Raw genomic sequence first — 26,647 nt, forward strand, 5'->3', positions numbered from 1 at the left:
TGTGAAAATCCTGACAAGAAGTCACAGGTTCCAAAGAGAATTCCGGTGGCATATCCGTTCCCCTCTGGGGACAGGGAAAAGTGGGAGTCAACCCCCACGGTGGACAAAGCTCTATCGCGCCTGTCCAAAAAGGTGGCGCTTCCGTCTCCTGACACGGCAGCCCTAAAGGATTCTGCGGATCGTAAGCAGGAAAATACACTAAAATCCATTTATGTCACTACAGGTACGCTACTCAGGCCTGCCGTGGCATCGGCATGGGTGAGTAGCGCCATTGAAAAGTGGGCAGATAACTTGTCATCTGATATGGATTCCCTGGACAGGGATAGCGTTCTTTTGACACTGGCTCATATCAGGGACGCTGCAGCCTATCTAAAGGAAGCTGCGAGGGATATTGGCCTTTTGGGATCAAAGGCCAATGCCATGGCAGTCTCGGCTAGGAGGGCATTGTGGATTCATCAATGGATTGCTGATGCTGATTCTAAGAAGACTTTGGAGTCTCTGCCGTTCAACGGTGGTGTCTTGTTTGGTGACGGCCTCACTGACCTGGTATCTACGGCTACCGCGGGTAAGTCATCGTTTCTACCTTATGTACCTGCACAACAAAAGAAAACGGCCCACTATCAGATGCAGTCCTTTCGGCCCAATAAATACAAAGATGGACGAGGGTCTTCCTTCCTTCCTACGAGAGGAAGAGGAAGGGGAAAAAGGTCAATGGCTGTGGCAAGTTCCCAAGAGCAGAAGTCCTCCCCGGCTTCTACCAAATCCACTGCATGATGCTGGGGCTCCTCTGCGGGTGTCCGCACCGGTGGGGGCACGTCTCCAACTCTTCAGTCAGGTCTGGGTTTGCTCGGCCCTGGATCCTTGGGTATTAGAAATAGTAACCCAAGGTTACAAATTGGAGTTTCAAGACGTGCCCCCTCACCGCTTTTTCAAATCGGCCTTGCCAGCTTCTCTTCCAGAAAGAGAGGTAGTTTGTGCTGCAATACTAAAGCTGTGTCAAAATCAAGTCATTGTCACGGTACCCCCGTCACAACAGGGGGAAGGCTTTTATTCGAGCCTGTTCGTGGTCCTGAAGCCGGATGGCTCAGTCAGACCGATTCTGAACCAAAAATCCCTCAATTTCTATCTGAAAAAATTCAAATTCAAGATGGAATCTCTCCGATCAGTGATCTCCAGTCTGGAGGAGGGGGATTTTATGGTGTCGGTCGACATAAAGGATGCCTACTTGCACGTCCCCATATATTCTCCACATCAGGCTTATCTGAGGTTTGCTGTTCAGGATTGTCATTACCAATTTCAGACGTTGCCGTTTGGTCTGTCCACGGTTTCGAGGATTTTCACTAAGGTTATGGCGGAAATGATGGTTCTCCTGCGCAAGCAAGGAATCACAATTATCCCGTACTTGGACGATCTCCTGATAAAGGCGAGATCCATGGAGCAATTACTAAACAACGTTACGCTGTCCCTGACAATTCTGCAACAACATGGTTAGCTCCTAAACTTGCCAAAATCACAGTTGGTTCCGACAACACGGCTGTCGTTCTTGGGTATGATTCTGGTTCCAGAATTACAGAGAGGTTTTCTTCCAGTGGAAAAGATTCTGGAAATACAGAACATGGTAAAACAGATTCTAAAACCGGCAAGCGTGTCGATTCTTCAATGCGCGCGGTTGCTGGGGAAGATGGTGGCGGCCTACGAGGCCATTCAGTTTGGCAGGTTCCATGCCAGGGTGTTTCAGTGGGACCTGTTGGACAAGTGGTCCGGGTCTCACCTCCACATGCACCGGAAAATTATCATATCTTCCAGGACCAGAACTCTCTCCTGTGGTGGCTGCACAGTTCTCACCTCCTAGAGGGACGCAGGTTCGGGATCCAGGATTGGATCCTGGTGACCGAGGCTGGGGAGCAGTCACACAGGGGGAAAATTTCAATGGAAAATGGTCAAGCCAGGAAGCTTGTCTGCACATCAAAATTCTGGAATTAAGGGCCATTTACAACTGCCTTCGGCACGAGGAACATCTTCTTCGCGCTCTGCTCGTCTTGATTCAGTCAGACAACGTAACAGCAGTGGCGTACATAAACCACCAGGGCGGAACAAAGAGCAGAGCGGCGATGGTGGAGGCCACAAAAGTTCTTCGCTGAGCGGAGAAACATGCAAGCGCTCTGTCAGCAGTCTTCATTCCAGGAGTGGACATCTGGGAAGCAGACTTCCTCAGCAGACACGATCTCCATCCAGGAGAGTGGAGTCTTCATCAAGAGGTCTTTGCAGAAGTGACAAGTCGTTGGGGAATTCCTCAAATAGACATGATGGCATCTCGCCTCAACAAGAAACTTCAGAGATATTGTTCCAGGTCGAGGGACCCTCAAGCAATAGCGGTGGACGCCCTGGTGACACCGTGGGTGTTTCAGTCGGTCTATGTGTTCCCTCCACTTCCACTCATTCCGAAGGTGATAAAGATCATCAGAAGAACAAAGGTTCAGACGATCCTCATTGTTCCGGACTGGCCAAGGAGGGCTTGGTATCCAGATCTTCAAGAATTACTCATAGAAGATCCCTGGCCTCTTCCTCTACGAGAGGACCTGTTACAGCAAGGCCCGTGCATGTATCAAGACTTACCGCGGCTGCGTTTGACGGCATGGCGGTTGAACGCCAAATCCTAGCCCGAAAGGGTATTCCCAGTGAAGTCATTCCCACACTACTTCAGGCTAGAAAAGAAGTAACGGTGAAGCATTACCACCGTATTGGGAGAAAATATTTGTCTTGGTGTGAATCCAAGAAGGCTACTACGGAAGAATTTCAGCTGGGGCGTTTGCTCCATTTTTTGCAAGCAGGTGTGGATGCGGGCCTAAAGTTAGGCTCCATTAAAGTACAAATTTCGGCCTTATCTATTTTCTTTCAGAAAGAATTGGCCTCCCTTCCAGAAGTTCAGACCTTCGTGAAGGGCGTGCTGCACATCCAACCTCCCTTTGTGCCCCCAGTGGCACCATGGGATCTTAACGTGGTGTTGCAGTTCCTGCAATCTCATTGGTTTGAACCTTTGCGTAAGGTTGAATTTAAATTCCTTACTTGGAAAGTGGTCATGCTGTTGGCCTTGGCATCCGCAAGGCGGGTGTCTGAATTGGCGGCTTTGTCTCACAAAAGGCCCTATTTAATCTTCCATGCAGATGGAGCGGAGTTGAGAACTCGTCAGCAATTTCTGCCAAAAATTGTTTCATCATTTCACGTAAACCAGCTTATTGGGGTGCCAGTGGCTACTGACGCCTTGGCGCAATCGAAGTCTCTCGATGTGGTCAGAGCTTTGAAAATCTATGTCACCAGAAAGGCTCAGATTAGGAAAACAGAGGCTCTGTTTGTCCTGTGGGCTCCCAACAAGATTGGGGCTCCTGCTTCCAAAGCAGACTATTGCACGCTGGATCTGTAATACGATTCAGCAGGCTCATTCTACGGCAGGATTGCCGTTACCGAAATTGGTGAAAGCCCATTCTACCAGAAAGGTGGGCTCATCCTGGGCGGCTGCCCGAGGAGTCTCGGCATTACAGCTTCGCCGAGCTGCTACTTGGTCGGGATCAAACACCTTTGCGAAGTTTTACAAGTTTGATATCCTGGCTGAGGAGGACCTCTTGTTTGGTCAATCGGTGCTGCAGAGTCATCCGCACTCTCCCGCCCATTCTAGAGCTTTGGTATAAACCCCATGGTTCTTGAAGCATCCCCAGCATCCTCTAGGACGTATGAGAAAATAGGATTTTAATACCTACCGGTAAATCCTTTTCTCTTAGTCTGTAGAGGTTGCTGGGCGCCCGTCCCTGTGCGGACACTATCTGCAGTACTTGTTTAATAGTTATTGCTTGTGTTACACAAAGGTTGTGTTTCAGTTATGGTCAGCCTGTTGCTGATTTTGTTCATGCCGTTGACTGGATTTTTGCTAATGCCATGTTGTACGGCGTGTTTGTGGTGTGAGCTGGTGTGTATCTCACCCTTAGTTTAACAATAAATCCTTTTCCTCAAAATGTCTGTCTCCCTGGGTACAGTTCCTATAACTGGAGTCTGGAGGAGGGGCATAGAGGGAGGAGCCAGTTAACACCCATTTTAAGTCTTAAAGTGCCCATGTCTCCTGCGGATCCTGTCTATACCCCATGGTTCTTGAAGCATCCCCAGCATCCTCTACGGATTAAGAGAAAAGGATTTACCGGTAGGTATTAAAATCCTATATATTTTTAAATTATTTTTTTTTTATTTTTTTGAAATTAAGACGGACTATAACGAATAGGAATAAGCTATTCTTGAAACAAGGTGTTCTAGGTATGATACACCTGAACCGTTTTTTAGATGGAAGGAGAGAGACTATACAATGGTTAGAATGACAACAATTGTGTACAATGCTATTTCCATTACAACATTAGTTTACAATGTAAATATCGTCAATTGACTTTAACTCAGTGCCAGTAATATCCCTAGCTGTACCAACAACACGCTCCAAGAGCTTGCGATCTCCCTTGGTGCCGTTGCCATACCAAACTGTAATACAGTACGTCAACACGCTTTCAATAACACCAATAAAACCTAACCAAACTTACCATAGAGGAGTTTGCAGCGCGCAATTTCCTTTGCTGCAAAAAAATATGCGCTGTTGGGCTTTCTTCACATTAGATACGATATTAGCGGTCCAAGTCAAATCTGAGAGAACAGTGCCCTACAGTTTAACATCCCTAACTCTTTATACCACCAAGTTATTGATAGTTAAGGGCACCAGCACAGACCTACTCTGCCGTCTGAAGTCAATAATGATCTTTGTTTTTTTTTTCAAATTTAAACTTTATTGCTGCCGCTCCAGTTAACCAAAATCTCGAATTCATCACGGCACGCCTTCTCATCACCGTCTATGATGAGCCCCACAACAGTAGTGTCGTCACAACTTTGATAATAGAATTAGAAATAGCCTGGGGAATACATTAGCCTTTGTGTTTCATGCCTTCATTTTTAATTTTTTTTTTTTACGTCACTGTTTACATGGTTACCATTTGTTTTTTGTACAAAACATTATTGTTCTCCCCTCTCTCTAGTTATGTCACCTGGCTGTCCTATGGGGTTTTGTTCGGCAATGTAGTATAGAGGAAGTGGTGCTTAAAAGTTTTTACCAGTAAATTTTATAGTGCCCAAGCTTCTTGTGACCACACTGTATATCCCGGCCAGAGTATCTCTCCTGTGGTGGCAAAACAGTGATCACCTTCTGGAGGGCCGCAGGTTCGGCATTCAGGACTGGATCCTGGTGACCACGGACGCGAGCCTCCGAGGTTGGGGAGCAGAAGAAACACGATTCAGCAGGCGCATTCTACGGCAGTATTGCCGTTACCGAAATCGGTTAAGGCCCATTCCACTAGGAAGGTGGGCTCGTCTTGGGCGGCTGCCCGAGTGGTCTCGGCACTACAGCTGTGCCGAGCTGCTACTTGGTCGGGGTAAAACACCTTTGCAAAGTTCTATAAGTTTGATACCCTGGCTGAGGAGGACCTCCTATTTGCTCAATCGGTGCTGCAGAGTCATCCGCACTCTACCGCCCGTTTGGGAGCTTTGGTATAATCCCCATGGTCCTTACGGAGTCCCAGCATCCTCTAGGACGTTAGAGAAAATAAGATTTTAAACCTACCAGTAAATCTTTTTCTCGTAGTCCATAGAGGATGCTGGGCGCCCGTCCCAAGTGCGGACTACTTCTGCAAGACTTGTATATAGTTATTGCTTACATAAGGGTTATGTTATAGTTTCATTGGTTTTGGACCGATGCTATGTTGTTTTTTCATACTGTTAACTAGATAGTATATCACAAGTTATACGGTGTGGCTGGTGTGAATCTTGCCCTTGGATTACAAAAATCCTTTCCTTGTACTGTCCATCTCCTCTGGGCACAGTTTCTCTAACTGAGGTCTGGAGGAGGGGCATAGAGGGAGGAGCCAGTGCACACCCAGAGTCAAAGTCTTTATTGAAGTGCCCATGTCTCCTGTGGAGCCCGTCTATCCCATGGTCCTTACGGAGTCCCAGCATCCTCTACGGACTACGAGAAAAAGATTTACCGGTAGGTTTAAAATCTTATTTTCTCTAACGTCCTAGGGGATAATGGGAAACGTAGTTGTTATGGTTATAGAACAGGTCCATTGGAGCCTGGCACGTTAAGAAATCCATAGTGTGTGTGCTGGCTCCTCCCTTCTATGCTCCTCCTTTTAGAAAAATGTGCCCAAGGAGCCGGGTGCATTCCTCTGGAGCTCCAGAGTTTTCTTCAGAAATTTTTGTCTGCCTGCTTCGTGGGACTTAGGGGGTACACCGAACCAACTTCCTGTAAGGTTAATGGTCCGTATCCTCGCTGACAGGACTATAAGCTCCTGAGGTGCTGTTTCACATGCCCCCAGGGTGTGCGCACACCAGCAGCATGCCCACCCCTAACAGATGCCGAAGGTACGGTGAGTACAGCCACCCGGGTCCCGGTTAGCGAAAATGGCATATAGGGCGGCGGGCACCTGGCTGCTGGCTGAGGTGCCCGCTGAGACACCCACACTGGCGCTGACATAAAGGGGATTTTAAACTCCTTTTTACACTGATTAAAGTCAGTATAAACACAGAGGAACCGCGTGCCAGTGAGGGGGATGACTTCCCGGAGAGCGGGACCAGCGGCTGAACGGCGCCATTTCCTGCTGCTGCTGACTTCCAGGCTTCATGGAAGCGCTGCTCCTCCGCAAAACCTACTGAATCACCAATTGTACTGGTGCCAGGGGGGTTTTATAGAGATGGAGGGAGCATTTAGGCTATTTTATAAATTCTGCCTTACTAAGGCTCTGGAATTGTACCCAGCAGAGCACTGCTTTGGCTGAGGTAAATTGTGTGCTGATCTCATTCCTCTCTGTCACTCCATTCAGGCTGTCTAGGGTTTACTGTTTTATTTCACTCCTGCGTTTTCACTGAACTGTGTTATTTCACTGAACTTGTGTATTTCTGCTAAATCAGAATGTCTGGGAAGAAGGCTGTATGTTCCTCATGCAACATTTAAGTTTTCCCCTTCACCAGGGGGATCTCTCATATGTACCTAGTGTTCTCTACCTTCACAGGGTAGTAGCGTTCAGGAACCAGAGTGGTTAAAATAATTTAAAGGATTGATTAATAATATAAATAAAGAGTTGGCTACTGCCAGACAGGAAAGGCAGACCCTTAAAAATCTGTAGATAATTTTTTTGATCAAGGCTGCTGACGGGGAGGTGGATAATGGAGGATGATAATACTCTCTCAGGGTGTGGAGGCTCTATTCTATTAGGGAAGTCCTCAATATTCCAGATAAGGAGAACAGAACCTGAGGAAGAATTGTTTAATATAAAACCAAAATCTTCTGCCACCTTCCCTATATCCAAGTAATTAAACTCACTCTTTAAAGAGGCGTGGGTCAATCCTGACAAAAAATTTCAAACACCTAAACGGTTGCTGAATTCTTTTCCTTTCCCACCCTGGGATAGGAAAGTATGGGAAAACCCCCCGTGTGTGGATACTTCAGTGTCCAGGCTGTCACGTAAGATTGTGCTGCCTGTACCTGGGGCTATCTCTCTCAAAGACCCGGCTGACCATAATATTGAGCCTATACTCAAATTTATATAGCAGTGGGCGTAGCACAGAGGCCCACTATTTCTTGCGGTTGGATTACAAGGGCCATGGTGAAATGGTCTGATTATATAATAGAGGGTTTTGACAATCTACCTCAGGATGAGATCCTAACTCTACTGCATCATATCCAGGATTTTGAGTGAGGCGATCAAAGAAATAGGCCTCATCAATGCCCACGCTACAGCAGTGGCGGTCTCTTCTCACAGGGCTCTGTGGCTGCGACAATGGTCAGCGAATGCTGATTCCAAGAAAGGCGTGGAAAATCTTCCTTTTACAGGGGATGGCTTGTTCGGGGAAGAACTGAACAAGTGGATTTCTCAAGCGACTGCAGAGAAGTAAACATACCTGCCGTCTGCTGTGCCTCCTGCTAGACTTTTCTATCCTGGGCCCTCTCTGCAGTCCTTTCGTGTGGCCAGATTTAGAGGCAGAGCCAGAAGTGCCTCAAATGCATCTAGGGGAAATAGAGGTAAGTCGCGCAAACCAGCGGCTGCTGGATATCTGGACCAGACCTCCGGATCCTCATACACTAAGCCCTCCACGTGACGGCCCGAGCTACAGGGAGACTTTCAGGTGGGTACTCGTCTTCAACACTTCGCCGACGTGTGGGCAAACTCCTGCTTGGGTACTGATTGGAATTTTAAGCACTACCTCCTCCCAGTTTCTTCAAGCCCAGCTTACCAGCTTCACCTGTAGCAAGAGTTACCTTGCAAGACGCCATTCAAAAACTACTACAAACAAACATTATTGTTCCAGTGCCTCTTCTGTTGCACAACAGGGGATTTTATTCCAGTCTATGAGTGGTACAGAACCTGGGCGGTTTGGTACGGCCGATCTTAAACCTCAAATCTCTGAACCCATAACCTACATGTGTTCAAGTTCAAGATGGATTCCCTAAGGGCTGTGGTCTGTGGCCTGGAGGAAATTCTAGGTGTCAAGGATACGTATCTACACATCCCGATATGGCCCCCTCATAAAGCTTATCTAAGGTTTGCTGTACTGGACCACCACTTCCAGTTTCAGGCCTTACTCCTTGGTCTCTCCACAGCCCCAAGGGTATTCACAAAAGCCATAGCGGAGATGATGATGCAACTCCGCATGTTGGGAGTCAACATAGTTCCCTACTTGGACGATCTCCTGATAAAGGCGGTGTCCAGGGAGAGTCTGCTGAACATTATCAACTTGGCTACTCACCTTCTTATGGATCATGGTTGGATCCTAAATGTCCAGAAATCTCACCTGGAACTGTCACAAAGGATTCAGTTCCTGAGAATGATACTGGACACGGTGTCTCAAAAGGTGTTATTCCCCATGGACAAAGCATTGACAATCCAGACTATGGGCCGCTTGGTGCTCAGACCTCGCAGAGTCTCTGTTCACCTTTGCATCCGCCTACTGGGAAAGATGGTGGCCCCCTATGACCGTACAGTACGGCGTGTTCCATGCCCGTCCGTTCCAGCTAGATCTGCTGGACAAGTGGTCAGGGGCTCACCTACACATGCACCAGAGTATAGCTCTGTCGCTAAGAGCACAAATCTCCCTATTACGGTGGCTACACATCTCTCACCTTGTGGAGGGTCGTAGTTTCAGTACACAATCTTGGACTCTCCTGACAACGGATGCCAGCCTCCGAGGTTGGGAGTCAGTGACCCCTGGGGGCTCAGTTCCAGGGAAAGTGGTCGAGTTAGGAATCTGCACTCCCGATAAATGTTCTGGAACTCAGGGCAATTTACAAAGCTCTTCTGCAGGCCTCCAGTCTTCTCTGAAATCAGGCCATTCAGATACAATCGGACAACGCCACAGCGGTGGCGTACATAAACAGGGAGGAACAAAAAGCAGGGATGCAATGTAAGAGATGTCACAAATACTTCTCTAGGCGGAAGCCAATGCAAGGGCCATCTCAGCCATATTCATTTCAGGCGTAGACAGTTGGGAAGCAAACTTCCTCAGCAGGCACGACCTCCATCTGGGGGAATGAGGCCTTTACCCTCAGGTATTTCAACAGCTAGTTTTACCGTTGGGGCTGTCCACAGATAGACTTGATGGCTGCTTGTTCCAGAACGAGGGATCTGTAGGCTGCAGCGGTGGACACTGTGACGGGATCATGGACTTTCCAGTTCGTGTACCTTCTTCCCCCAATACCTCTCATTCCCAGAGTTCTAAAAAGTCTCAAAAGGGAAAGTGTTCAAGCAATTCTAATTGCCCCGGATTGGCCTCAGCGGGCCTGGTATGCAGACCTTCTGGCCATGTCTCTGGAGGAGCCCTGGCCTCTGCCACTTCTCAAGGATCTTCTTCGACAAGGGCCGTTCGTCTATCAAGACTTACTGTGGCTACGTTTGATGGCTTGGAAGTTGAGAGGGAGATTCTAGCCAGGAAAGGTCTTCCCTCAAGGGTTATTTCAACTATGGCCCAAGACCGTAAGGTGGTCACGTCTAAACAGTACCACCGTATCTGGAAGAAATATGTTGCTTGGGTGTTAGGGTAGAAAATATTCTACTTTGGATTTTCATCTTGGCCGTTTTCTGCTCTTCTTGCAAGCGGGCATGGATATGGGCCTATGCTTGAGCTCCATAAAGGTTCAGATCTCGGCTCTCTCCATCTTCTTCCAGAAACAGCTGGCTGTACTTCTGGAATTACAAGTGTTCCTGAGGGGTGTTCTCTGCATCCAACCGCCCTTTGTCCCTCCCACAGCTCCGTGGGATCTCAAGGTGGTTCTGACCTTTCTACAGTCGGACTGGTTTGAACAGTTACACAGGGTAGATTTGAAATATCTTACCTGGAAGACTGTCATGTTACTGGCTTTCGGCGAGGAGTGTGTCAGAATTGGGGGCCATTTCTTGTAAGAGCCCTTATTTTCGGCTTTTCACATGAATCAACAGATAGTGGTGTCCGGTACTGTTTAACACATCTGTTGCTCCACAGTCCTTGGGCGTGGTTAGGGCTTTAAGGATTTATGTCAAGAGGACAGCTCGTCACAGGAAGTCTGACTCGCTTTTTGTACTTTATGACACTACCAAAATTGGATGTCCTGCTTCTTAGCAGTCCATTACTCAGTGGCTCAGGTTGACGATTCAACGGGCCTATTCTTCTGCAGCATTGCCTTTTTCCGACTTCTATTCAGGCCAACTCGACAAGGTCGATGGGTTCTTCATGGGCGGCTGCCCGGGGCGTCTCGTCCTTACAGTTGTGCCGAGCTGCTACTTGGTCTGGTTCGAACACGTTTGTGAAGTTCTATAGGTTTTATACCTTGGCCGGTGATGACCTTCAGTTTGGTCCGGCGGTTTTGCAGGGGTCTCCGCACTCTCCCACCCGTTCTGGGAGCTTTGGGACTTCCCCATTGGTAACTACGTTTCCCAGTATCCCCTAGGAAGTTAGAGAAAATAGTAATTTAATACCTACTGGTAATTCCTTTTCTAGTAGTCCGTAGGGTATACTGGGCACCCACCTCAGTGCTTCGTTTTCTTGCTTACCTGGTTGTAAGTTTCTTGGTTGGGTCTGCTGTTGCTGTCCCTGTTCTGGTTGGCCTTGCTATCCTTCAGTCTGGGTAGCACTGCTACCTCTTAGTTGTGTATGCGTTTGTTTGTTGCCTCACCGCTGTTTATGTATCTTTCTCTCAAAGTACTGTATATCCGTCTCCTCGGGCACAGTTTTCATAGACTGAGTCTGCAGGAGGGGCATAGAGCCAGCACACATTGATTTCTTGAAGTGCCAGGCTCCAATGGACTCGATCTATACCCATAGTAACTACGTTTCCCAGTATCCCCTACGGACTACAAGAAAAGGAATTACCGGTAGTTATTAAATTCCTATTTTAAAAATAACTGTGTACCCAAGAGATTTAAATGTAAATTTGGGTTTTGTTGGGGGTTTTATTTTGTTTTTTATTTATATAATACAAGGTTCAGTTTGGGTTGTCTTTTTCAGTAGACTTCTGCTATTTGTATTGGTATGCTTTATGGAGCATGCATATAATACAGTATTTAGAATTTACTGGTTTGCTGAGGAGTCAGCATAAAGTATAGAGTGGTACATTTTTCGTGTAATGCAGACTTTGTAACAGTTGGGCATCTCGGTGTCTACTTTCTTTTGAATGTTTCTTGAATTGCTAGTTACAGATGTGTATTCATACATCACTGCTGCAGTCGAGCCAAATGGCCTCTCAGTGCACCAGGTCCTGTGAGACTGCTAGTGTCCGGCATCTTTTTTGCTGAAAATGTTGAAACGCAGCTAGGACCCACCAGTAGACTGTGCTGATTAATTTGATATGCGACACTTGTACAGTACATCTGTGTGCAAATGAGTTTCTGAATCTGTATACGAAGTGCTACAAAATAGCAGCGAAAGTTTTTTCAAGTACACGTTCCGTTACATTCAGTATGCAGACTTGGTCATATACGACATATAAGTGTTGCGCTCAAATTAATCAGAAGTCTCCTGATGCGTCCTAAACGCGTTGCATTGCGACTAAGGGCCAATTGAACGATATTGTATTAGGGTCTGTGCAGTATAATGAAGGACGGAACAAGGTATCGTTCTGCCATTCATTTTATTGTGTATTGTGTACGGCCAATCTTGCATGGTGTAGGCAAATCTTGGGACAATTAGTCGTTGCTCTAGTGTGAACTGGTGTAAACGAAGATGCATTTTTCGGCAAAAACAGATGCCTGATTTTAGCAGAGTTGCATGGGACATTGCAGCTCACTCGCATCAGGTATCTTTTGCTCCGTGGTGTATTGAGGCTAGATGTATGAGGACACATCTGTATATTGAAAGTTGCTATTATGTTCATTCTGCTGTGAAAGATGTCAAACTTACTAAGCTGATCTGTTTTCTGGTTTACTTAGACCTCGCCAGACAAAATTGATTATGAGTATAGCGAGCTGTTGCTCTATCAGAACCAGGTGCTCCGTGAAGCTGAGCTCTACAAGGAGGCGCTGGATCATCTGTGCACCTATGAAAAGCAAATCTGTGATAAGCTGGCAGTAGAAGAAACTAAAGGTATTTTACGGTGGGGCCTACTTTATTCTTGTTTTTGTGACTTGTTAGCACTGTACTCAGATACTTTAAAGTGTCTACTTTACAGCAGAAGGCAATGGTTATTGAATTTCTTTTTCATCCACTAGGGGTCACTGGAGTACTCTTGGGATATGGACGGGGCGTTAGCAGGTTATAGGCTCAATTAAATATTTTAATTAGTAACCCTCCATACTCCCAAGGTACTTCAGTGTTTTTTTTGTGCCTTCACAGGGATAAGAGCATGTGCTGGAAGTCTTAAAGCTTGTGCTGATTCAGCCCTCGGCTGTAAGGAGCTTGGACGACGCTTACATGAGAAGCCCCGTCAGAGCCTCCACACACTCCACTGTGCACTGAGGTAAGGAGCGCACACTGCCGCCGCTCCATAAACAAAGAGTGTGATCACTTTTTATTGTAGAGCGGAGCGGTCAGCTCATGCTGCCACGCCTGCTATGTGTGTCAATTACAGCACGCTCCCCTGCCCAGCCGCGGTCAGTCCCACTGCCGCCGCTGGGTGCCCACCGATCCCGGCACAGAGCATCCTGCGCCCACGGACAGCTCCGGCTGCTGCTGCGGGACGCACACAGACATGGAAGACATGACACCCGCTGACAGCTGTTGCCGCGCAAAGATGGTGTTCCTTAAAAGAAGGAAGTGATTTTGCAGTGGAAAGCTCCTACAGCTGCCGGGAGCCTCAGTAACCGCTCCCATCATTAGTGGTGTGCTCCTAGCTCAGGGGAGATACCGCTGCCGCCGCTGGCCACCCGCACAGCTCTGCAGTAACAGTGGTGGGGGAAATTATTATGTATATTACAGGCTATTAAGCCTACATAAGTACCAAAAGTGAGGTGGACAAGAGGGTTCTTACAGGCTAATAAGCCTAAGAGAACAGGTTTATCCGTTATTTAAAAAGTCTTGTGTATTCATGTTACACACACATGGTGTGGACACCATTTTCTAATAACTTCCTGTTTCTTCCTACAGAAATTTGGTGTGGATCCTACAGTACACGGCCACCAGAGGGAGCAGTGGTGTTAGTGGAACATTTAGTGAAGCACCGTTTAAAAGAAACTGTGTGTACCAAGTGCAGTGCATTCGGTTTTATACACACTTCTGTTACATTCGTGCGGACTTGTGTTTCACTCTGGTACCAAATCTAACTCTCTCTGCACATGTTATATCTGCCCCCATCCCCTGCAGTGCACATGGTTTTGCCCAACTGCTAACAAAGTTCCTGCTGTGATCAACTCAGAATTACCCCCAGTGTGTCTTGTAAATACGAGTCCAAATACAGACATCTACCCTGATCCTCCTTGGGCGATAATAGCAGGTTTGATGTCTCAGTTAAAGACAGAGTTTCCCACTTCGCGAAAAGATCGTGAGGCGGCTATGTCTGATGCTAGGTTAATATCATCTGAGCTACCAGAGTGGGCTCAGGATATGTAAAGGACTTTGGGGGTCATTCTGACCCGTTCGCTCGCTGCGTTTTAATGCAGCAGAGCGAACAGGTCCCTACTGCGCATGCGCCGGCGCATGCCAGACGGCCAAAGGCAGTAGCAGGGATACGATCGCCTCTGCCTGATTGACAGGCAGAGGCGATCGCTGGGCGGTAGGGGGCGGAATGGCAGCTTTTGGCCGCCGTTTCGTGGGTTTGGTCCGGCCAACGCAGACGTGGCCGGACCGAACGGGGGGAGGGTCGCAGCGGCTGCGTGACGTCGCATGCAGCCGCTGCGGGCCGGGGAGCGATGAGTAGCTCCCAGCCAGCACGCTAAGCTGCGCTGGCCGGGAGCTACTCTTGAAGTACAAAGGCATCTCCGCTGTGCGATGCCTTTGCACTTCTGCGAGGGGGGCCCGGAATGAAATGCGGGGCGGGCTAGCCCTGTGCTGGGCGTCCCCCCCGCATGTCAGGAAAGAAGATCGTAGCTGTGCTAAATTTAGAACAGCTACAATCAACTCGGAATGACCCCCTTTGCACAGTTTACAAATGTCTAGGTCTAGCTCAATTCCTAAGAGTAGTCATCAGTTGTCACACAATTTACCAGTTTCAGCTGTGTTGCATTCTGACGATTCCATGCCAGACTTTATGGGGTATATGCAATTCCGGGCGAATTGCGGCACTTTTTCGCCCGTTTTTAAATTCGACACAATTCGACCGTCGAATTCCGGCAGGTGGGTGCCGGAATTCGACATACTCAGTAAAAAACAAATTCGACAGTCCCGCTGTCAAAACGGACGATTTGACGGATTTTGATTAGATTTTAAAAAATGTTTAAAAAAACGGTAAAAAACCCGAAAAAAATTGCGTGGGGTCCCCCCTCCTAAGCATAACCAGCCTCGGGCTCTTTGAGCTGGTCCTGGTTGCCAAAATACGGGGGGAAAAATTACAGGGGATCCCCCGTATTTTAACAACCAGCACCGGGCTCTGCGCCTGGTCCAGGTGCAAAAAATACGGGGGACAAAAAGAGTAGGGGTCCCCCGTATTTTTTGTACCAGCACCGGGCTCCACTAGCTGGACAGATGTCACAGCCGGGGGTCACTTCTATACAGCGCCCTGCGGCCGTGGCATTAAATACCCAACTAGTCACCCCTGGCCGGGGTACCCTGGAGGAGTGGGGACCCCTTCAATCAAGGGGTCCCCCCCCCCAGCCACCCAAGGGCCAGGGGTGAAGCCCGAGGCTGTGTCCCCCCCCCCCCCCATCCAAGTGCTGCGGATGGGGGGCTGATAGCCATGTGTAAAAATGTAAGAATAGGACACAGGCACCGTGAAAGTATAACTTTATTACATACATGCCGACACACATACTTACCTATGTTGACACGCCGACTCTGGCCTCGTCTCCAATGTCGACGTCCGGGGTACCTGAAAATAAAATTATACTCACCTGATCCAGTGTCCGGTTCTTTTATTGTAATCCACGTACTTGGCAAAACAAAAAAACGCATTTACCCGAACCAGACGGACTGAAAGGGGTCCCATGTTTACACATGGGACCCCTTTCCCCGAATGCAGAGACCCCCCGTGACTCCTGTCACAGAAAGGTCCCTTCAGCCAATCAGGAAGCGCCACTTCGTGGCACTCTCCTGATTGGTTTTGCGCGTCTGAGCTGGCAGACAGCGCATCGCACAGCTCCCTCCATTAGTTTCAATGGTGGGAACTTTGCGGTCAGCGGTGGGGTTACCCGCGGTCAGCCGCTGACCGCAGGTGACCTCACCGCTGACCGTAAAGTTCCCACCGTTGAAGATAATGGAGGGGGCTGTGCGATGCACGTCTCCGACGCGCATACAGCCAATCAGGAGAGTGCCACGAAGTGGCGCTTCCTGATTGGCTGAAGGGACCTTTCTGTGACAGGAGTCACGGGGGGTCTCTGCATTCGGGGAAAGGGGTCCCATGTGTAAACATGGGACCCCTTTCAGTCCGTCTGGTTTGGGTAAATGCGTTTTTTTGTTTTGCCAAGTACGTGGATTATAATAAAAGAACTGGACACTGGATCAGGTGAGTATAATTTTATTTTCAGGTACCCCGGACATCGACATTGGAGACGAGGCCAGAGTTGGCGTGTCAACATAGGTAAGTATGTGTGTCGGCATGTATGTAATAAAGTTTTCTCTGACGTCCTAGTGGATGCTGGGGACTCCGTAAGGACCATGGGGAATAGACGGGCTCCGCAGGAGACTGGGCACTCTATAAGAAAGATTTGGTACTATCTGGTGTGCACTGGCTCCTCCCTCTATGCCCCTCCTCCAGACCTCAGTTAGATTTCTGTGCCCGGCCCGAGCTGGTTGCACACTAGGAGCTCTCCTGAGCTGCTAGAAAGAAAGTTTAAATTAGGTTTTTTATTTTACAGTGAGACCTGCTGGCAACAGGCTCACTGCATCGAGGGACTAAGGGGAGAAGAAGCGAACCTACCTGCTTGCAGCTAGCTTGGGCTTCTTAGGCTACTGGACACCATTAGCTCCAGAGGGATCGACCGCAGGACTCGTCCTTGGTGTTCGTTCCCGGAGCCGCGCCGCCGTCCCCCTTACAGAGCCAGAAGCATGAAGATGGTCCGGAAAATCGGCGGCAGAAGACTTCAGTCTTCACCAAGGTAGCGCACAGCACTGCAGCTGTGCGCCATTGCTCCTCATACACACTTCACACTCCGGTCACTGAGGGTGCAGGGCGCTGGGGGGGGGCGCCCTGAGCAGCAATAATATCACCTTGGCTGGCAAAATAACCACAATATATAGCCCCAGAGGCTATATATGTGGTAATTACCCCTGCCAGAATACAGAAAAAAGCGGGAGAAAAGGCCGCCGAAAGAGGGGCGGAGCCTTCTCCCTCAGCACACTGGCGCCATTATTCCCTCACAGTTCCGCTGGAAGGAAGCTCCCTGACTCTCCCCTGCAGTCTACACTACAGAAAGGGTAAAAAAGAGAGGGGGGCACTAAATTTGGGCGCAGTTTAATACAATAAGCAGCTATAAAGGGTCATAATTCAGTTAGTCCCTGTATTATTATAGCGCTCTGGTGTGTGCTGGCATACTCTCTCTCTGTCTCCCCAAAGGGCTTTTGTGGGGTCCTGTCTCCTTTAAGAGCATTCCCTGTGTGTGTGTGCGGTGTGTCGGTACGGCTGTGTCGACATGTTTGATGAGGAGACTTATGTGGAGGCGGAGCAGATGCCTATAAATGTGATGTCACCCCCTGCGGGGCAGACACCTGAGTGGATGGATTTATGGAAGGAATTACGTGCAAGTGTCGACTCCTTACATAAAAAATTTGACGACATGCCAAATGCGGGACAGCCGGCTTCTCAGCTCGTGCCTGCCCAGACGATTCAAAGGCCGTCAGGGGCCCTGAAACGACCACTACCTCAGATGGCAGACACAGATGTCGACACGGATACTGATGCAAGTGTCGACGACGATGAGTCAAATTTAATGTCCACTAGGGCCATTTGTGGCATGATTGAGGCAATGAAAGAGGTATTACACCTTACTGATATAAACCCAGGTACCTCAAAAAAGAGTATTATGTTTGGGGAGAAAAAACTACCTATAGTTTTTCCCCCATCTGAGGAATTGAATGAGGTGTGTGAAGAAGCGTGGGCTTTCCCCGATAAAAAAATTGGTGCTTTCAAAAAAATTACTAATGGCGTTCCCTTTCTCGCCAGAGGATAGGTCACGTTGGGAAACTCCCCCTAGGGTGGATAAAGCGCTCACACGTTTGTCTAAAAAGGTGGCACTACCGTCTCCGGATACGGCCGCCCTAAAGGAACCTGCTGATAGAAAGCAGGAGGCTATCCTAAAATCTATATACACACACACTGGTGTTATACTGAGACCAGCTATTGCTTCAGCCTGGATGTGCAGTGCTGCTGCTGCTTGGTCAGATTCCCTGTCGGAAAATATTGACACCCTAGACAGACACACTATATTGCTAACCATAGAGCATATAAAAGACTCTGTCTTATACATGAGAGATGCACAGAGGGAGATCTGCCGGCTGGCATCTAGAATTAGTGCTTTGTCCATTTCTGCTAGGAGAGGCTTATGGACTCGGCAGTGGACAGGAGATGCAGATTCTAAAAGGCACATGGAAGTTTTGCCTTATAAGGGTGAGGAGTTATTCGGGGACGGTCTCTCAGACCTTGTTTCCACAGCTACAGCTGGGAAGTCTGCATTTTTGCCCCATGTCCCCTCACAGCCTAAGAAAGCACCGTATTACCAAGTACAGTCCTTTCGACCCCAGAAAAACAGGCGGGGAAAAGGTGGGTCCTTTCTGTCTAGAGGCAGAGGAAGGGGGAAAAAGCTGCAACACACAGCAGGTTCCCAGGACCAAAAGTCCTCCCCCGCTTCTTCCAAATCCGCCGCATGACGGTGGGGCTCCACAGGCGGAGCCAGGTACGGTGGGGGGCCGCCTCAAGAATTTCAGCGATCAGTGGGCTCGCTCACGGGTGGATCCCTGGATCCTTCAAGTAGTATCTCAGGGGTACAAGCTGGAATTCGAGGCGCCTCCCCCCCCCCCCCCCCCCCCCCCGCCGTTTCCTCAAATCAGCCTTACCGACGACTCCATCGGGCAGGGAGGCTGTGCTAGAGGCCATTCACAAGCTGTATTCCCAGCAGGTGATAGTCAAGGTACCCCTACTTCAACAAGGCCGGGGCTACTATTCCACACTGTTTGTGGTACCGAAACCAGACGGTTCGGTGAGACCCATTTTAAATTTGAAATCCTTGAACACTTACATAACAAAATTCAAGTTCAAGATGGAATCGCTCAGGGCGGTTATTGCAAGCCTGGACGAGGGGGATTACATGGTATCCCTGGACATCAAGGATGCTTACCTGCATGTCCCTATTTACCTTCCTCACCAGGAGTACCTCAGATTTGTGGTACAGGATTGCCATTACCAATTCCAGACACTACCGTTTGGACTGTCCACGGCACCGAGGGTGTTTACCAATGTAATGGCAGAAATGATGATACTCCTTCGAAAAAAGGGAGTTTTAATTATCCCGTACTTGGACGATCTCCTTATAAAGGCGAGGTCCAGGGAGCAGTTACTGGTCGGAGTAGCACTATCTCGGGAAGTGCTACAACAGCATGGCTGGATTCTGAACATTCCAAAGTCACAGCTGGTTCCTTCCACTCGCTTACTGTTCCTGGGGATGATTTTGGATACAGAACTGAAAAAAGTGTTTCTCCCGCAGGAGAAAGCCAAGGAGTTGTCATCTCTAGTCAGAGACCTCCTAAAACCAAAACGGGTATCGGTGCATCGCTGCACACGAGTCCTGGGAAAAATGGTGGCTTCATACGAAGCAATTCCATTCGGCAGGTTCCATGCGAGGACCTTCCAGTGGGACCTCTTGGACAAGTGGTCGGGATCGCATCTTCAGATGCATCAACTGATAACCCTGTCTCCAAGGACCAGGGTGTCTCTACTGTGGTGGCTGCAGAGTGCTCATCTTCTAGAGGGCCGCAGATTCGGCATACAGGACTGGGTCCTGGTGACCACGGATGCCAGCCTTCGAGGCTGGGGAGCAGTCACACAGGGAAGAAACTTCCTATGACTATGGTAAAGTCAGGAGACTTCCCTACACATAAATATTCTGGAACTAAGGGCCATTTACAATGCCCTAAGTCAGGCAAGACCCCTGCTTCAAAACCAGCCGGTACTGATCCAGTCAGACAACATCACGGCAGTCGCCCATGTGAACCGACAGGGCGGCACAAGAAGCAGGATGGCAATGGCAGAAGCCACAAGGATTCTCCGATGGGCGGAAAATCACGTACTAGCACTGTCAGCAGTGTTCATTCCGGGAGTGGATAACTGGGAAGCAGACTTCCTCAGCAGACACGACCTACACCCGGGAGAGTGGGGACTTCATCCAGAAGTCTTCCTACTGTTGGTAAACCGTTGGGAAAAGCCACAGGTGGACATGATGGCGTCCCGCCTCAACAAAAAGCTAAAGAGATATTGCGCCAGGTCAAGGGACCCTCAGGCGATAGCTGTGGACGCTCTAGTGACACCGTGGGTGTACCTGTCGGTTTATGTGTTCCCTCCTCTGCCTCTCATACCAAAGGTACTGAGAATAATAAGAAGGCGAGGAGTAAGAACGATACTCGTGGTTCCGGATTGGCCAAGAAGGGCTTGGTACCCGGAACTTCAAGAAATGATATCAGAGGACCCATGGACTCTACCGCTCAGACAGGATCTGCTGCAGCAGGGACCCTGTCTGTTCCAAGACTTACCGCGGCTGCGTTTGACGGCATGGCGGTTGAATTCCGGATCCTAAAGGAAAAGGGCATTCCGGAGGAAGTCATTCCTACGCTGATAAAAGCCTGGAAAGAAGTAACCGCGAACCATTATCACCGTATTTGGCGAAAATATGTTGCGTGGTGTGAGGCCAGGAAGGCCCCAACAGAGGAATTTCAGCTGGGTCGCTTTCTACACTTCCTACAGTCGGGAGTGACTATGGGCCTAAAATTGGGTTCCATTAAGGTCCAGATTTCTTCCCTGTCGATTTTCTTCCAGAAAGAACTGGCTTCACTGCCTGAAGTTCAGACTTTTGTAAAGGGAGTGCTTCATATTCAGCCCCCTTTTGTGCCTCCCGTGGCACCTTGGGATCTCAATGTGGTGTTGAGTTTCCTAAAATTACATTGGTTTGAACCACTTAAAACTGTGGATCTGAAATATCTCACGTGGAAAGTGGTCATGTTATTGGCCTTGGCTTCGGCCAGGCGTGTGTCAGAATTGGCGGCTTTGTCTTGTATAAGCCCTTATCTGATTTTTCATATGGATAGGGCAGAATTGAGGACTCGTCCCCAGTTTCTCCCTAAGGTGGTATCTGCTTTTCACTTGAACCAACCTATTGTGGTGCCTGCGGCTACTAGGGACTTGGAGGATTCCAAGTTACTGGATGTAGTCAGGGCCTTGAAACTTTGTTTCCAGGACGGCTGGAGCCAGGAAGACTGACTCGCTTTTTGTCCTGTATGCACCCAACAAGATAGGTGCTCCTGCTTCTAAGCAGACTATTGCTCGCTGGATTTGTAGCACAATTCAGCTGGCGCATTCTGCGGCTGGATTGCCGCATCCTAAATCAGTGAAAGCCCATTCCACGAGGAAAGTGGGCTCATCTTGGGCGGCTGCCCGAGGGGTCTCGGCTTTACAACTTTGCCGAGCTGCAACTTGGTCAGGGGCAAACACGTTTGCTAAATTCTACAAATTTGATACCCTGGCTGAGGAGGACCTTGAGTTCTCTCATTCGGTGCTGCAGAGTCATCCGCACTCTCCCGCCCGTTTGGGAGCTTTGGTATAATCCCCATGGTCCTTAAGGAGTCCCCAGCATCCACTAGGACGTCAGAGAAAATAAGATTTTACTCACCGGTAAATCTATTTCTCGTAGTCCGTAGTGGATGCTGGGCGCCCGTCCCAAGTGCAGATTGTCTGCAATACTTGTATATAGTTATTGCCTAACTAAAGGGTTATTGTTGAGCCATCTGTTGAGAGGCTCAGTTAAATTTCATACTGTTAACTGGGTATAGTATCACGAGTTATACGGTGTGGCTGGTATGAGTCTTACCCGGGATTCAAAATCCTTCCTTATTGTGTCAACTCTTCCGGGCACAGTATCCTAACTGAGGTCTGGAGGAGGGGCATAGAGGGAGGAGCCAGTGCACACCAGATAGTACCAAATCTTTCTTATAGAGTGCCCAGTCTCCTGCGGAGCCCGTCTATTCCCCATGGTCCTTACGGAGTCCCCAGCATCCACTACGGACTACGAGAAATAGATTTACCGGTGAGTAAAATCTTATTATACTTTCACGGTGTCTTTGTCCTGTTTTTATTTGGGTATTTTTTTTGCAGTAGAACTACAGTTACCAGCGGGCCCCTTTCCCCCCCCGCATGCTGGTACTTGTGGTTCTCCAAGTACCGGCTTGCGGGGAGGCTTGCTGGGACTTGTAGTTCTTCTGCAAAAAAAAAAAAAAAACAATATTCTTACTTTTTTACACATGGCTATCATCCCCCCCATCCGCAGCCCTTGGATGGGGGGACAGCCTCGGGCTTCACCCCTGGCCCTTGGGTGGCTGGGGGGGGGGGCCTTGATTGAAGGGGTCCCCACTTCTCCAGGTTACCCCGGCCAGGGGTGACTAGTTGGGTATTTAATGCCACGGCCGCAGGGCACTGTATAAAAGTGACCCCCGACTGTGGCATTATCTGTCCAGCTAGTGGAGCCCGGTGCTGGTACAAAAAATACGGGGGCCCCCTACTCTTTTTTGTCCCCCGTATTTTTTGCACCAGGACCAGGCACAGAGCCCGGTGCTGGTTGTTAAAATACGGGGATCCCCTGTCATTTCCCCCCCCCCGTATTTTGGCAACCAGGACCGGCTCAAAGAGCCTGAGGCTGGTTATGCTTAGGAGGGGGGACCCCACGCATTTTTTTTTCTTCTGATTTTCACACCATTCCATTAAAAAAAAAAAGATTTTTTTTTTTAAATATATAAATAATACTTGTGGCTCCTAAATAGACAAACCAAGTACCTAATCCCTTCTAATATAAATAGATATGCTATTACCAATAAAAAAACCACAAAAAAAAAACATGTTTTTAAATTTTTTTATTAGATTCCGCCAGCAAAGTGTGGCGGATTGAAAATGACGAATTTACTGTCTAAAAGCACTGTTGTCGAATTTGCAATCTTCAATTGAAGATACTTTTGTCGAAATGACGCATTTGTACCATTGCAGAAATGTCGAATTTGACAAATGTCGAATTTCAAAAAGTCGAATTTGGAATGGCCGTTTTTTTGGGCGAAAAGTACTGTATTGCATTGTCGAAAAAAAATTTGTGGCAAAAATGCCCCGTTTTTCGACATTTTCGGGAATTTGACTGCAATTGCATATACCCCTATGTCTCAGGAAGAAGGTGAATTGGGCCATGAGTTAGATAGTGAAGTTACTGATAGCCCGGCCATTGATAATCTCATCAGGGCGGTCCGCCAGGTTCTAAATTTTACATAGACTAAGGAAGCTCTTTCAAATTATGAAGTTTTATTTGCTAAAAAAAACACAGAGCACCTGTGTGTGTTTTCCTTATTCAGATTCTCTTCATAAGCAGTTAATGTATGCATGGAAAAATCCAGATAAACAGTTTTCTATCCTAGGTGGTTTGTCTAACTATCCGTTTCCAGAGTCTGACAACTAGCAGTGGATTCCTCAGTGTAAAAACTTTCAAAAAAGTTAACCATTCCAGTCCCTGCTGCAACGACTCTTAAAGACCCGTCAGAGCGTAAGCTAGAAGCTATGCTAAAGTCCATATATACAGTAGTAGAGGTGTTGCTTGGACCTGCTTTAGTTGGAGTTTAGGTTAACAAGGCTGTCATTGCATGGGCAACACAGTTCAAGTTGGACCTACAACAGGATCTTTCCCTAGACCAGCTTATGCTTCTTGTTGATCACATCTGTGAATCTGCTGAGTATTTAGGTATGGCTTCTATGGTCATCAGCCAGGTTGGTTCTCGGCTTTCAGCTTCGCTAGTTGCAGCCCGACGGGCGCTTTGGCTGCTTTCTTGGTAGGCAGAGGCAGAGTCAAAATGAGAATAGAAGCGTTGCCTTACGTTGGCAATGTTATTTGGTCCTGAATTGGACAAATGGATTTCTCAGGCTACTTGGGAAAAGTTTTTTTCCTGTCATTGCCCGCACCAGAACCTAAAAGGAAATACGCTGGGCCAGCGTTCAAATATTTTAGACTCAGTCCTTTCGAGGCCGTACGAAAGGAACAACCATGCAGAGTAGGCGTGGTAGAGGACGTGGTTTTCAACAAACCTCTAGCCGTCAGGACACAGAGGCCACTGACAAGCCAGTGGCGTGACAGCCTTCCAGCCCATTTCGGATCTTCAGTTGTGGGGGCATGCCTTCAAACCTTTTAATTTGGCGTGGTTTCAGACATCCACAGATGGGTGGATTTGCCATTTGGTGTTCAAAGGTACCAATCACCAACAGGGTCAAGGTTATTTCAATCTTTTTGTAGTACTTAGGCCGGACGGCTTGGTCAGACCAATATTGAACCTGATGGGACTCAATCCGTATGTTACTTACTACTGATTCAAGATGGAATCCCTGCGGTCCGTGATTGCAGGTTTAGAACCACAGGAATTCATGATTTCGCTAGATCTCAGGGATGTGTACTTACACATTCCAGTTTGGTCTCTGCATCAGGTGTACTTAAGTTTTGCAGTACAACAAAACCATTATCCATTTCGGGCGCTACCGTTTGGCCTCTCATCAGTTTTTCGGGTATTCACAAAGGTTATGTCTGTGATGATGGCTCATCTCAGATCCCTGGGAGTGATAATAGTTCCGTATTTAGACAACCTTCTCATTAAGGCTCTGTCTCCATAAATACTCCTTCAAAATGCCTTACTACCGTACTATGTACTAGTTCTGCACAGTTCGATTGTCAACTTAAAAAAATCAAGCCTTGTCCCATGTCAAAGAATTCAATTTGTAGGAATGATTCTAGATACGGTGGATCAACAAATTTACCTACCAGAACAGGACGCACAAAGTATTCGTCATCTGGTACAGTTAGTGCTCAAACCACGAACAATCTCTGTGCATTTGACTGTTAGGCTAGATGGTGGCGTCTTTCAAAGCACTCCAGTTTGGAAGATTTCACTCACGTCCCTTTCAACTGGATCTTCTCGCACAGTGGTCAGGCTCTCATTTACAAAGTCATCACATGGTGTGACTGTCTCAAAGGACCAGAGTGTCTATGCTCTGGTGGCTCCACGTACACAATCTCACCGCAGGAAAAAAGTCTGGAATTGGATATTTCTGACGACAGACGCAAGTCTCAGAGGTTGGGGAGCAGTGGTCCTACATTGTCCGCTTCGGGGTCTATGGTCAGACAGAGAAATATTGCTGTCAATAAATGTCCTGGAGCTCAGGGCAATCTACTGCGTCAGGCAGTTCAAATACTCCAGTCTCAGACTGTTCGTTCAGTCGAACAACACGACGGTAGTCGCGTACATCAACAAACAAGGAGGGACTCAGTCACATGGCACTACGAGAAGTTGCTTAAATCCTGAATTGGGCCGAGCATCACCAAGTGATATTGTTGGCAGTGTTCATTCCTGGAGTGGACAACTGGGAAGCATAATCTCAGCCGACCAGATTTTCATCCAGGAGAATTGACTTTACATCCAGAGTTGTTCCAGATGTTGGTCCAACTGTGGGGTTAGCCACAGGTGGATCTAATGGCATCTCGCCAAAGTCCTCAAACTCCCTAGTATGTGTCCAGAACAAGACAGTGGATGCTCTCACAATAGCTTGGCCATACAGCCACGGATATCTATTTCCGCTGCTTCCTCGGTTGCTAAAGCGGATCGAAAGAGAGTCCATGACCGTCATACTAGTGGCGCCTCATTGGCCTCGGCGAGTGTGGTTCTCTGATTGCCGCGGTCTACTTGCAGACGATCCCTGGTTTCTTTGCTTTCGCTACGTCCAGACCTGCTACAGCAGGGTCTGTTCCTTTACCCCGATTTAGTGCAGCTACGTTTGACAGGGTGGCTGTTGAAACCACTCTCTTGAGACGAGAGGGCATTCCAGAGTCTGTTATACCAAGCCAGTTACAGCAGCTCCTTATCACAGAATTTGTCAAGCTTACATAGGTTTGTGTGAAGCTCTGAAGTTTCCGACATCTTTCAAATTAACCCGTCTTTTTCTTTTTTCTTTTTTTACGGACGGGGTTAGATGGAGGACGTTTAGCTACACTAAAAGTGCAGTACTCTGCTTGTCAATTTTCTTTCAAAGGCGTTTGGCTCTTTTGCCAACAGTTCACACTTTCCTGCAAGGTGTCCTTAGAGTTCAGCCTCCATTCATTCACCCTACAGCTCCATGGGACTTGAATCTAGTTTGCATGTTTTTGCAGTCTTCAATTTTTGAACCCTTGCAACACGTGGATGTTAAGTTTCTAACTTGGAAAACAGTATTTCTCCTAGCCTTGGCTTTGGCAAGGCATGTTGCAGAATTGGGTGCCTTGTCATGCAAGCCACCGTATCTGGTATTTCATGATCACAGAGCGCAACTTCGGACGAATCACGCTTTTCTACAAAAGGTAGTATCTTCTTTTCACATCAATCAACCAATCGTAGTTCCTGTTTTTCAGAAGGTTCAGGAACTCCAGCTACTTTGAATGTGGTACGCACAGTTAACGTTTATGTAGCCCCGAACATCAACAGTACATAAAACAGATACATTGTTTGTTCTCTATGCTGCAGTCAAAATAGGCTGGCCTGCTTCCAAGCAGACCTTGGCTAGATTGATTAAGCTGACCATTCATCAGGCTTACTTTCATGCTAGTCTACAACCATCTGCATCCGTTTCAGCACATTCCACACGATCTGTGGGAACGTCATGGGCAGCAGATTGTGGAGCGTCTACGACGCAACCTTGACGTGGTCATCAGTGCACACGTTTGTGCGCTTTTACAAGTTTAATATGTTTGCGGCATCAGCATCTAGCTTT

The 26,647-nt window shown here is 48.1% G+C and overlaps 1 protein-coding gene across 1 annotated transcript in view; it reads left to right on the forward strand.

Moving 5' to 3' along the window:
• Window positions 1–26,647, forward strand: part of NAA15 (N-alpha-acetyltransferase 15, NatA auxiliary subunit) — a 266,058-nt gene that overhangs the window by 133,331 nt on the left and 106,080 nt on the right. Inside the window, exon 6 of the mRNA XM_063920367.1 lies at window positions 12,474–12,627. Coding sequence (XP_063776437.1) covers window positions 12,474–12,627 — 154 coding nt within the window. The remainder of the gene's footprint in view (window positions 1–12,473; window positions 12,628–26,647) is intronic.

The sequence above is a fragment of the Pseudophryne corroboree genome, chromosome 1 (assembly GCF_028390025.1).
Source record: "Pseudophryne corroboree isolate aPseCor3 chromosome 1, aPseCor3.hap2, whole genome shotgun sequence".
NCBI classification, from domain to species: Eukaryota; Metazoa; Chordata; class Amphibia; order Anura; family Myobatrachidae; genus Pseudophryne; species Pseudophryne corroboree.